The following is a 13695-nucleotide window of genomic DNA, read 5'->3' on the forward strand; positions in this document are numbered from 1 at the left end:
CCTCCCCGATGTTCCCTTGGAGCAGATCTGTAGTCGTATGGACCTACTCAGCACCGTCTGTCTGGCCGCATGCTCGGTGTCTTTGTACCGTCTAGTCGGCTGCAACCGGCCGACTCTTTTCAAGACACCCTGCTTGCTGATGCCTGATCCTCGCAGGTGGCCCAAACACCGACTTGACAATCCTACGGAGGTTGCCGTGGTGCCCCTCGACATGCTACCACTACCCGTCCACCTGTCCTTCATGTGCGGCCACTACTGGGCGGGCATGAAGGCCAAATGGATCGTCCTCATCCACCACACCGGTAGTCCATGGCGTCTCGTGGATATCTACACCCAGCGAGAGATCACCCTTCCATCGTTGGATACCGCCGCCATCGAGCCTCGCGGCCCGCCGTACACTCCTGCCTACTAGGCACGAGACACGTCAAGCTTTTGGCTCGACCTATGTTTGCAGAAAGTTGTAATCTGCGAAGTGCCCACACCATCAGAAGACTACATGGATTACAAGCTCATTGCCTTGTTCAACATGGGATTAGTCTATCTGGAATCCGGTCGCCATACATGGTTATGGCTCATCATCAATCCTGTTGAGGCAACATTTCTGTCTGATGCTATAGTGCATGATGGCATCGTTTACGCGGTCGATGCACAGATTGGCTGCCTATACTGGTGGAATCTATCGTCGTGTAATTGTTCTATCTCATCTCATGTTTACCTTATGAATACGACTACCTGTTCATTTGTTACAAATTTAGAATGCATAGCATGTCTATAACCACATCATTGCTATATGTTCCTCTCATTTCGTAGATTTTTATGACCACACATGTTATTGTTAGAGTTGATATGAGAACAATTGGCATCTAATGATTGTTAGAATACATATTATGAGCATAACATCATGATTGCTATATGTTACTCTCATTTACAAGATTTTTATAACAACGCATGTTATTGCTTAGAGTTGATATGAGAACAGTAGTACTCCCTCCGTCCGAAAAAAGTTGTCACCGTGTACATTTTGCAGAAAACACCCCCAGCTTCCCCCTACACAATCCGCACTCCAGGCCTCCCATTCTTCCCCTTGCTACTCCATTCTTTCAATGCTTGCTTGCCGGCGACGCCGTGACACTGCGCCGCCTCGATCCCTTCCTCCCCCTCTCACCCCACGTCGCCTTGCCCCTCCCTCCCCACCTCCGCCCACGCCGATGCCACCTTCTTCCCCCATGCCTCGTTTGAAGCTTGGAATTTTGACCGAAGGTTGGATTTTTGCGCGGCGGCCTAGCGAGGCATCCATCCCCGAGGACCACTAGCCATGGCGGCCGCCGTCCATGTCTACCTCCTCCTCCAGTGCCCCTCCTCCGTCTGCCGCCTTGTCAACCCGGTCTCTTCTCCTCGCCGTGGCGCTCCCCCCTCTCCGCTCCTCCCTCTGCGTCGGCACCTGCCAACTACCCGGCGATGCCTGCTGGCCCTCGTCCGCCCACCTGCTCGCCGTCAACCATGAAGCCCGCCCCCTCCATGGACATCGTCAACCCAAGCACTGGGAAGCACGGGTGGTCAAGGTGGAGGAGCTCACCGTCGAGCTCGCCAGAGCACTACGCGCTCAAGGCGTCCACAACACCTCCACGTGCTCAAGTCCAGAGCTCGCCGGAGCTTCAGATCCAGAGTAAACTCAAGTTCATGCTATAGTTCTGAACTGAAGTTTATTTGTACTGATAGATGTTGAAGACAGTAGACAATTAGCAAATGTCGAAGAAAGTAGACAGATTTGGACTGAATTTTGCTCAATGAATATGGAAAATTATGGTGCACCAGCATAGGGAAAATTTAGCTACTGCTTGAGCTTTTGTGTAATCTTGGTCAATGTTGAAGACAATAGACAGATTTGGACTGATTTTTTCTTTAGTAATCTTGGTCAATGTCAAAACTGTGAAAATTGAAAACAAATTCAGTAATCTTGGTCAATGTCAATGAGAAACCAGTAACTATGGAAGTCAAAATTCAGTAAAATTTTGATCTTTTACTACTGGAAAGTCTGATTTTTGATCTTTTATGCTGCATTGCTGAAAATTGACAGTATTTTTTCATGTACTGAAGTGAAGGCTCAATGCTGCATTGTTGACTGGCACATCAGGGCAACCAGCAGTCCATAAAATTACAAATGATTTCTCCATGGAGCGGAAGATTGGTGGAGGTCCATTCGGAAACGTTTATAAGGTTTGGTTATTTTCCTTTAACATCTTCTATCCTTTCCACCAATTTCCATTTGGAGTACTCATATCTTTGTATCTATGGGATTAATAATACAGGGTGTTGTGCCAGATGATGGCAGAGTGATTGCGGGGAAGAAACATCAGCAAAACGCACCGATGCCGCCTGACAAGGCATTCAACAATGAGGTTCAGAACATTAGGGCATTACCTTTAGCTTTTTATACACTTCCATGTTTGGAGCTAGGACATTTTGATCTCCAAATGCTAGTTTGACATTTCACTAGCAATTCTGAAATACTCATGCTAAAGATTGCAGGAAAATGCTTTTCTCTCTATAGTTTGAGCCACATCTATAGTGCGATCCTTTAAATTCAGATCATGTACTCCTGGGAGTTGTCTGAATTTTTTTGTTAGAACTTGGGAGTCTTACATGACCTGTAGAACATCTAAAGTTCTGTTAGAAGATTCTGTAGTTCAAGGTTTGGTCCTCGGCCGTCTGTTTCTGCTATCTCCTAATCTTAAATGTGTGTAGTTTGCTCCACATCAACTACACATACTGTCAAAACTGACAAGATGTTATACTATTGTCAAAACTGAAAACTGCTGTCATTTTAAATGAATTTCTCTGAAGACATAATTGCAGTGGCTAGTCCTGGATATTGGTGAGAATCAATATTGTGGTTGAAATTCTACGCACACTAGAGTCACTACTGTTGTGTAAATTTTGAACTAACTCAAGAAAAGTGAGCTAGAAAATTTAGTACAAGATCATTGAAATTTTGAAATTTCAGTTTCGAAGCTTCAGTTTTGCATCTCAAGTCTGATTGCCACTAAATTGAGTACAAGATCACTGAAATTTTGTTTGAAGCTTCAGTGTAAATGTTCTATTTTCAGAGTACAAGATCACTAAATACAGTTTCTTGGGGTCCTATTTTTCAGTGTAAATGTTCTATTTTCAGCGTAAAATTTTGTTTAGAAGGGCACCTTATTTTTTTAGATTCTTCTATGATCATGCAGAGACTAACGGAGATAATGGATAGTGCAAAGGAGTCTATTTGGATAATGGCAGGGGAATCCAATTGCCTCGGGGAACAAATTTGACTAAGGTAATTTATGTTGAACATATCACTTCTGTTGTTAGTCTTCTCCTGGCTCACCTCCCTCTGCTCCTAGTCAGAGAGAATGCCAATGTGGCATGGTTTCACTCAAAGACACTACAAAAAAATACACTTCCGTGATGATACATGTTTGTCACAGTAGGTCGCATTTTCTGTCATGCATGTACATCCATGACGATTTTATGACAGAATCAAGATAGTCATACCTGTGTTGTCGTAGAAGTGTTCCATGACATTACCAAAATTATCATCATGGAAGTGTCCACTTCCATGACGATAAATCCCGCGTCACAGAAGTGCTTTCGTCAAGGGTGACCGACACGTGGCATCCACCGTAACGAAACGCCATTAAGCTATCGGGTCGGATTTTGGATCCGATAACCCGTTAACAGCCCCGACCAATGGGGATTTTCCACGTGTAAAATCATCATTGGCTGGAGAAAACACGTGTCGGCTCATCGTTGGGATAGATGTCATCCACTCATTGGACAGAAGGTGCCTATGATACGTCGACACGTGGCATGGCCCAACAGAGGCCCATTCCTGTGAAAAGGCCGGCCCGTTTGACTTGGTCAAAAGGTGGCGGGCCGGCCTATGTAAAGCCTGTTAACGGCCTGTTCGCATATAGCCCATTTACAACCCGCTAACCCAAGGCCCGTTATGCCCTATCCGAATTAGGCCCAGTAGCATCGTCTGGGCCACCCAATAAATTCCAGTCCGTTTTCACTTCTGGCCCATGTATGGCCCATGGCGTCTTTCGGCCCATATGAGGCACTATGTAACTCTTGGCCTATTAACGGCCCGTGGTGAAACTGGCCCATAATGAACAGTGTATCACTTTACACCCATTAACGGCCCGTGGTGAAACTGACCTGTAATGAACAGTGTATCACTTTATACCCATTAACGGCCCGTTATTCCGTTGGGTCGTTTCCAGCCCATGTTATCTTTCGGCCTTCTCAGAGCCCATTTATTCTTGGGCTCATTTCCAGCATTCGTTTACTTACGACCCGTTACTCTCATTTTCTGCTTGTGGGCCAAATTCAGCCCGTGGTTACAGTCGGCCCGTTTGTGGTCCGTTAATACGTTGGGCCGTTTTCATAGCGTCATCAAATACGGCCTATTAACGATGGCCCGTTATGGTTGGCCCATGAACGGACGATTCCAACTCTAGCCCATTTTACGACCATAATGCGGTCTGTTTGGCCCATGTTTGGCCAATCGATCACACGGCCCGTATAAGGCCCATTGATGATACGGCCCGTAGAAGGCCCATTGTTTCTATGGCTCGTAGAAGGCCCATTGTTTCTATGGCCCGTAGAAGGCCCACTGTTTCTACGGCCAGTAGGAGGCCCAGTGTCACTGCAGTAAATATTAGCCCATGGTTATTGTGGCCTAGTTTTAAAAAATAGGTTATTGCAGCCACTAGCTAACCGCGGAAAAAGAACTGCAATGACTACAAGCAAACAAATAAACAAGACAACAAGGAAATAAATAAGCAAGCAACTAACACTAGGCTATCACGGCTATTACACATATTACATCCACTGGGCATCAAAGTTCGCCACCAGTGCAAATATAGGGAACAAAGCAGCATATCATATACACTGGTTGTCAAAGTTGGCGACCAGCGCAAATAAACGCCGCAGCAAAACAAATCCAGAATTGAAACCACTTCAGAAGATCTCAAGAAACAATATCCTGGGTACCCATAATGCTGGCAAGATGCTTAGCAAGCTTATTAACTTTCTCTTGTTTGGCGCTTAAATCCTCCAGCGCTTGCTGTTGCACCAGAAAATATGCATCTGAATTCTGCACGGACTTCCTCAGTCCTTCAGCTTCCTATCGCAGCACATCTGATCGAGTTCTTTCAACTTGAAGTTGAGACTCAAGAAGACGAACTGATTCAGGCAGTGAGTTCGAAGAGCTTGTGCCAGTAGTAGTGGCCAGTAACTCGAACACTACATCAAGGCAGGACTTTTAGGTTCCCTCACTGTCGTCAAGATAGTTTTTATCAGCTTTCTTGGAGACCAACAGGGATGTCTCACTATCTTGAACCTTATCTGCATTACTTCCTTTACCATTGGATAACGCGGTACTGTTCTCCAATATTTTGTCCGCATTCTAAAAGAGAAACAAGCAGACACATCACATGTTTACCATGTTGTCTATGAAACTCATTTTGGTAAATGAGTTCAGTAGTAAAGTGGACATGATAACAACATGAAACAAACATATATCTATGTACTGTGGTCACTTTATGGTCGATATCATTCTAGTTTTTGTTGCCAAATCAAATAGAGACACAGTTCAAATAATATTTGTTCAAGACAAAGCAGAATAGACAGAATATAAGTGTGGGTAACTATAGAGCAATAACAACACTTGTAATGTGCATGACATGAGAACATAACTGTTTATTCAATTGAAACTGAAATCAACATAGAGCAGGTTACAACAGCAAACCAGTTAAAGAAACAGGTTTAAAACATACCTATTGCGCCATTGGAGTTTCAATTCCATCCTTTAAATTTGAAAATAGTTGGTATGAGTAAATACAGTAATGCAAGAGAAAAGGAGTATGAGCCATAGCTACAGAACCTGACCTGAGAACAAGTCTTCTTCTCCTTTAAGCGTTGAGTTGGGATTCAGAGTGATGGTCCTCGTGCTTTGGGTACTGCAGTTCCCTTACTAACTACTCGTGTTTGGGTGCTCTGTGGTGGAGACGGTGCTGTGTCAACTGGAACTGGGTTACTAACTGTTGGGGTTGGGGTTAGAAGGGGTGTAGCTGGTTCTCTGTCCAACTGGGTAGGGGTACAATCTGCGAGAGTCTGGGTTATGTGTGGTGGATCTGGTCCTTGGGCAAGTACAACCGTGGTTCTATCTGCATCAACTGGTAGCACTATCTTTTCTGAAGACCGTGTTGTTACTCACTTAGATACTGCCATCACGCTCTCCAATTCAAATGGCTGATAAACAAGAAAAAGTAATTGAAAGTATAGACATTGTATGATAGACAGGTGCAATGGATAGTGGGGAATAAAAGAGGGCATGAAATAATTCATATTTATGTTGTTTAACCAAACAGGATATCATGACACAATTTCACATATATGATGGCTAACTAAACAGGATAGCATGACACAATTTCACATTATGATGGCTAACTAAAAAATATGGAAAGACATAGTTCAAAATATGAGACTATGTAAACAGGATGACATGACATAACTATATAATGTGTTTATTAAATAGGTTGGCATGCCATAATTCACATACATTCACGGATAGAATGCCATAATTCAAAATATGATGACTGTAAACACTAAACAGGATGAGATGATATAATTATATGATGTCTTTATTAAATGGGTTTCCATGCCATAATTCAGATAGATGATGTGTATGTACTATGTACACATGATGGCATGATATAATTCAAATATATGATTTATATAGTAAGCAAGTAAGCAGATGGCAATCCATATATGATGTAAAAACTAAGCAATGCAAGACAACATGCATGACATGGGTAATATAACCCTGCCAAGTTTGAGCATAGACCTCAGGGGGGAAATAGGACTGGTCATCAATCTCTGAATCCTCCTCTAAGGAGCTCTCTGTAACTAGCAAGATGTCTGCTTCAGCAGGTAGCATTGTCTGCTCTGAATACCTTGTTTTCACTCCAGATACTTCCATCACCGTTTCAAATGGCTGATGCACATGAAGAGTAGTTGAATATACAAACGTTGTCACAAATAAAACACGTAATACAAAAAATGATAGCATGATATAATTCACATACATGATGATTGGCTAAACAGCATGGCATTGCATAATTCACATATATAATTCCTTTGAAAAAAGATAGCATTGTATAATTCACATATATAATGTCTTGCAACAAGATGGCAATGCATAATTCACATATATGGTAATTAGACACTGAACAGGTGGCATTCACACAAAGCATGTCTAAACTAATCAAATGACATAGCAATGCGAGACACCATACGCACGATATGAGCAACATAACCCTGCCAAGTTAGAGCATACACCTCGGGGGGGGGGGGGGGAATAGGACTGGTCATCTGTCTCTGAATCCTCCTCTGAGGAGCTATCCATAACCATCGAGATATGCGCTTCGTCAGATAGCATAGTCTGCTCTGAAGACCTTGTTTTCACTCCAGAATTTGCCATCACCGTGTCAAATGGCTGATGCACACGAAGAGCAGTTGAATGTACTAACATTGTTGACGAATGTAATATGTAACGGAAAAAGGATGGCCTGATATAATTTACATATAAGATGTCTGGCTAAGCAGGATGGCATTGCAAAATTCACATATATGATGCCTGGCTAAACAAGATGGCGTTGCATAACTCACATAAACAATGAATAAAATAAATAGATGGCATTCGCACAAAGGATGTCTAAACTAAGCAGATGACATATTTGATGTATAAAGTAAGCAATGCAAGACACCATATGCATGATATAACCAACATCAGCATGCCAAGTTAGAGCGAAGACCTCAGGGGGTAAATAGGAGTTGTCTTCTCCTTCTGAATCCCCCTCAGAACAGATATCTTCCTCTCGATTACAATCCGAAATGCATGGAGGGGGGCTGCCTTTGCGCCTACCATGGAGCGACGTCTGCATGAAATTTTATTGCCATGCAAGGCTCGTCTCATGTTCAGTTCCATTGTTTACAATAACTGTCATGCATAGGAATAAAACATAGTGAGATTATGTAAGGAGTGCATGCAAAAATCCAGAGTGATGGTAGCAACCTGTGGATAGACCCAAAACCAATAATAGCAGGCAGATAATGGCTTCAGTTAAAAAATATAGATAATGGCTTCTTTACTGTTTGTTTCCCACCCAACAAGAAACTCATAGTAGACACCGGAGATTAACCAGATAGTAGATAGAAACTATTGATAGCGGCCCCGATATGTACCCCACAACCATTTAAAAAATCAAGTTTGACCATTAGTTTGGAGCTGAATCAGAGTCTAATCAGTGAACAGGATGATAAAGTAGCATGTAATATTAAGCGATGCATAACGTAAGCAGACACGAAAGAGTGCGACCTCTCTTGCGGACCCGTGTAGTCCTTGAGGTCATCTGTTCAGTTGATGATAGTAATGCATTTTCATGACTGCCAGCGGCGGGGTAGAAGATCTGAGGCGGCGAAAGACAGTCTGGAGGCTGGATCCCTACTCTGCTGGACCCTTCTGTTGTTGGAGCAGCTGAGCTGGGGTGGACGACGGCGCAGCAGGAGCGGGACAAACCACACAAGGTTTTCTTTGACAAATATCTGTAAGAGAAGTAATTCTGTAAGGGCTCGTTTGAATTGGAGGATTCCAACAATGCAGGGATATGAAATAGACAGGAATAGGATAGGAATGCACGTGCAAAATAGAGAATTTAAAAACACAGGATTTCTGCCAATCTGGGTGTTTGATTCACAACAATTAGAAGATCACAGGATGCAAAGAAGCATGGTGAGATTAAGTCAAACCACAAGAAAATGTACGGTTATAATGCTATTATTCTACTATCTCTTAGTCTTGTGCTTCATGAATAGGAATTTGAAAAGGAGGACAAGTGAAAATTAAAATTCCTACGTTTTTTCTTTCAAGGAGACACTAAAGGAACAAATCCGTGTGCTCAGTGGACAATATATATAACATGTAGAGTAAAAAAGAGATGCAACAAGTGTACAACCTCTTTGGTGAAGCCATGTCGTTCTCAGCGTGATTGGGTTGGCCGGTGAGGATGCTCCGGCTGACTTTGCTGTCGGAGGAGGGGAAGAAGATCTTAGGCGTCTGGAGATGTAGCCCGAGGTACTGCTCCACTGTGATGGAGGGTTTCATCGTTGGAGCAGCTCCGGTGAGTTGTATGACGCCGAGGCTGAAGCAGGACAAGAGAGACAACGAACAACGTTAACCTGAGTGGAATTCTAATAGCATCTCCAATACATGACGTAAAATACATGACCACAAAGTGCTAGATGTAAAATACATTAGCTGCTCATCTCTGAACTTAACTATCGAAACTGAACTTAACTATCGAAACTGAACTTAACTGTCGAAACTGAACTTAACTGTCGAAACTGAACTTAACTGTCGAAACTGAACTTAACTGTCGAAACTGAATTTTGCTGTCGAAACTGAATTTTGCTGTCGAAACTGAACGCACTAGCAAGGTGAGGCTAGACATCGGTCGACTGACTTTTTCATCTCTGGTCAGTCGATTTTGCAGCTGTTGGATACGAAATCAAGGGCCTGCGGTTCATCTTCAACCTCCACCCCCTAAGCTGCCAGCCACCACCGGGCAAACAGCAGCCCCCCGCCGCCCGCGGCCGGCGGTGCGCCGCCCCGAAAACACTCCCCACCGCCGGTCCACCGTCGCCCCGGCCATCCCTCTAGCCCCCCCGTGCTGAGCTTTTTCTCCGGCGATCCCCATGCCACCGCCTCGCCAACGCCCCGCCACCGTCGGCGACCACCGCCCCCATCCTGGACCCTAAGATAGATAGTGGGGTACCTCTCCGGCGAGCCCCCCTCCCCGCTGCGGCTGGTTCTTACTTCACCCCGGCGAGCCCCCCCCCCTGAAAATCGACTGACCCAAAAGTTGATTCAGTCGACTGTAGTGTAGCTAAATCGGAGCAGCATCGCAAGCAAGAGCAGGAGCGAGAGCAGCAGCGCTAGCAAGAGCAATAGCAAGAGCAGACCAGGAAGGGGATCGAGATCAAAAGCAGAGCAGCAGCGCGTGCGAGAGCTAAAGCAGCAGCAGCTCCTACTGATGTGGACGTCGCCGCCGAGGGAGCGACGCCGTGGAGGAAGTGGCCGGCGACGCCGCCGTGGATGGAGCCGCGCTGTGTCGGCTCGGGACCGAGCGCCGGCAGCACTGTGAGATCGAATCAAGAATAAAATGCGGCGATTAGTGTACAACCTCTTTGGTGGCGCCGATTAGGCCGCAACTTCATCCAAGGAAACAGTGATGATGATGCTCTTCGGGTGGTGCAGGTGAAGACGGCGGTGTGGGAATGGAGGTGGCGTGAAAGACGAGGGGAACGTCGGGGCAACTCCTTGGAGGTGGAGGACGGGGTGGCTGAACCGGCGGGACGATGAGATCGACGACGGATCCTCATCCCGTACGGTGGATGAGGGACGTCGAGGTGTTGCTGTGGACGACGTCGTCGGGGAAGAGGCTCCAGCTGGGTGGCAGACGGAGCAGGGTGTGGGGTTTCGTCACGGGTTTTCGCGGGCTCAATGTACGAATGGGTGGGCAGATGGGATGGCAGTGGGGAACCATGGCTTAGAGACGCGCTTGTCCGAAATGTGGGGTAAGTTACGAAAGTACCCCCACAGATTTGAGGCGGTTCTTTCGGTTTAGGGGTACCACGGGCATTTCGCGTGTCGGGATTTCACAGGAGGTGGGAGTTTTCGCACGCGTTGTAATTTCGGAATAGTAAGGCGCGGGTTGAGATGGGGGGAGTTGTCGGAGCACAATGAGACAAAGATATATCTTAAATATTTCGGGCTAACAAGGCGCGGGTTGAAGATGCGGGAGTTTCGCAGCACGATAGACAGAGACGCTAACTTGAATTTTCGGCATAACATGGCGCGGCTTGAAATTTGGGAAGAACAAGCTTAACGTGTACCCAAAAAAAGACAATTTGCACCTCAACACGCACAACACACACAAACACCATTTAGACTAGAGTAAGGTACACGTGCATTGCACGCATGAGATTTGGCAACCAAATTATGAATAAATACCACATTATAGCATGCAAGCTTTGAGTCATATATGCATGATGTAGATGTTTGTTTAATTCTTATAGTTCATTTCATTCAAAATCATCTAGTTTTTATAAGAAAGCTAATATATTTTAAGATTCATGGAATTGTGCGTCGTAAGACATAAATTAAAAACAAATAATGGCAAATCATGTAGAAAAACATTTGGGCAATTCTGATACAGAAGATTCTAGAACAAATAAGAAGTGCTTGTGTTTTGATGTTTGTGCATTATGCTTAAGTTCAACCATGAAGTTTTCTAGATTATACATGTGGCAAAATCTGGTGGAATCTAGATGATATCCAATGGCCAGTAGTGCTCAAATTTGCCATCTTTGGACCATCGGATTCGCCTCATCCAACAACCACCTTTCAAAGTTAAAGTTACCCGCACACAATATAATAAAATATAAAATATAATATATATACATATATAGGGGTATAGATATAGATAGGTGATGCGAAAGCCGCCCATCATCTCCAATTAGAATAGTGTGTCCATGCACGGATGCAACGTGGCCAAATGATGTCTGCCATCGGTATCTCAAATTCAAATCTGTCTGACCTTATTCAATGTGTATACATTACAACATGCTCATTTCCAAATCACACCGCGCAGATCTCCATTATATTCATGCATGCATGGGTTTCAAACATCAGGATCTCTTATTCAAATATTCGAATTCAACTTTATATTGATTATGACCTCACCTATTCTTTTACACCCACACAGTAGTCTTCTGTTTATAATTGTACCACTAACTTTCTCTCGTGCATGCATGCACACACACTACCAGTCGACATTATCCATCGCACACATGCAATCTTTTTCTTCAGGTCGGTCTCCCATGAAGGCACACCCCCACACACATCCCCCTCTCCATCATATCGGGAATTCTTTATCTCTCGCGCATGCATGCGCAACGATCGATGTTCCTCTATGTATGTGTGTATATAGCTAGGTCTTTCATAGTTTTCCACACAAACCGATCAATCGATATATCCAGTGAGGTCTCACCCTCTTTCCCACGTCCATATCGATCAATATATACCTCTCTATATAGGATTAACATATATAGCTAATACACCCACATTAATTATATATCCAACGTCCCCCTCTCATCATCCATGCCTTACGTTTCACCTCTCAGACGCGTGCACAATGGCGAAGACAGGGGGCAGTAAGGGCCCCGCCCCTCCCCCCTAACATCACTATATATCGAGGCTAATATGAATGTGATCATTAGACAATTGCTGCTAAAAATGGTTTAAGTTCATGAATTGACCCTCCTCGTAAAGGATTAGCAATGCTTGCCCCCCTAGCTCATTTATTTTTCATGGCTCCGCCACTGCACGCAACAGCGCACGTGTTCGCCCCCTCTCTTTAAATATCGATCTCGCACTTGTGCATTCCTTCATAGTCTCCCTCCACTCGGCCCCTCGCACCATCTTCTAGCCCCCCACCGGATTTTGCCACATGTAAAATCTAGCAGACTCCATGGTTGAACTTAAGCATAATGCACAAACCTCAAAACAACAGTGGTTCTCTTTTGTTCTAGAATCTTCCGTATCATAACTGCCCAAACTTTTTTCTAGTTGAATTGCCATTATTTGTTTTTACTTTATGCTTTACAACGCACAATTCCATGAATCATAAAATAGATTAAGGGCTTCTTTGATTCAAAGGATTCTCAAAGGAATTTTGGAGGATTCTAATAATTAGGAATTTTTCCTATCTTGGTTGTTTGATTCGTAGGATTGTAAACCATAGGAATTTTTCCATATGATTCATTTGCACTAGATATCATAGGAAACATCCCATCCACTCAAACCTCTTTGAAATAATTCTGCGTTTTTTCTACGCACAATCAAACACTCGTACAATCCTATAGGATTCAAGACGACATTCCACTATAATCCCATGTTTTTCCTATTCCCGCGTTCTTAGCTTTTTTATAAAAACTAATTGATTTTGAATGAGATGAACTATAAGAATTAAATGAATGGTTACATCAGGCATATATGACTCAGAGCTTACATGCTATAGTGTGGTATTTATTCATAATTTGGTTGCAAAATCTGATGCGTGCAATGCACGTGTACCTTACTAGTACTTCGAGTATGTGCAAAACACGTAAATTAGAATACCAATGGCACGCTACACAGTGTCTCTCTTACAGTCCATGAAGCCACGTGGCACATGTGGAGGCGTTGTCGCGACCTCCTTGCATGGATTGATCACAGTCACGTGCTGCTGGTTCCAGAAGAATGTACTCGTCCTCCCTGAGCCATACTGGCGGTACATGCACGAAGCGAAGATGTGCACGCACGCCACGCACGCACTCATTCCCTCGCACGCACACGCGGGTACACGGGCGGACGCAATTTTGTACCAAGATCCACCCCATGTGATAATTTGACGCATGTAAAGTCGTTCACTTCATTGATGGTCAATTAATACAGCGCATGCAAATTGAGTGGACGTGAGGGCGGAAGAAAGACATTATTACTCCACACCGTGCATGCGAGTAGTTAAATCGTGGGTTGCTAGT

The 13695-nt window shown here is 44.3% G+C and overlaps 1 protein-coding gene across 4 annotated transcripts in view; it reads left to right on the forward strand.

Moving 5' to 3' along the window:
- The first annotated feature begins 1045 nt into the window (after positions 1–1045).
- The window catches only part of LOC125522389 (uncharacterized), a 43631-nt gene continuing 30981 nt past the window's right edge, over positions 1046–13695 (forward strand). Inside the window, exons 1-4 of one of the 4 annotated variants that reach the window (XR_007289748.2) lie at positions 1046–1666; positions 2103–2217; positions 2323–2399; positions 3231–3534. Coding sequence is in view for 2 of the 4 variants with exons in the window: in XM_087537066.1 (XP_087393192.1) it covers positions 1332–1666; positions 2103–2217; positions 2310–2399; positions 3231–3314 (624 nt within the window). In the remaining 2 variants the exon portion in view is untranslated. Of the gene's footprint in view, positions 1667–2097; positions 2218–2309; positions 2400–3230; positions 3535–13695 lie in introns of those variants that run through there. The other 3 variants (XM_087537066.1, XM_048687448.2, XR_007289749.2) reach the window with 3 other exon arrangements.

Source organism: Triticum urartu, chromosome 7A (genome assembly GCF_056163025.1).
Source record: "Triticum urartu cultivar PI428250 chromosome 7A, HENAU_Tu73, whole genome shotgun sequence".
Taxonomy (NCBI): Eukaryota; Viridiplantae; Streptophyta; class Magnoliopsida; order Poales; family Poaceae; genus Triticum; species Triticum urartu.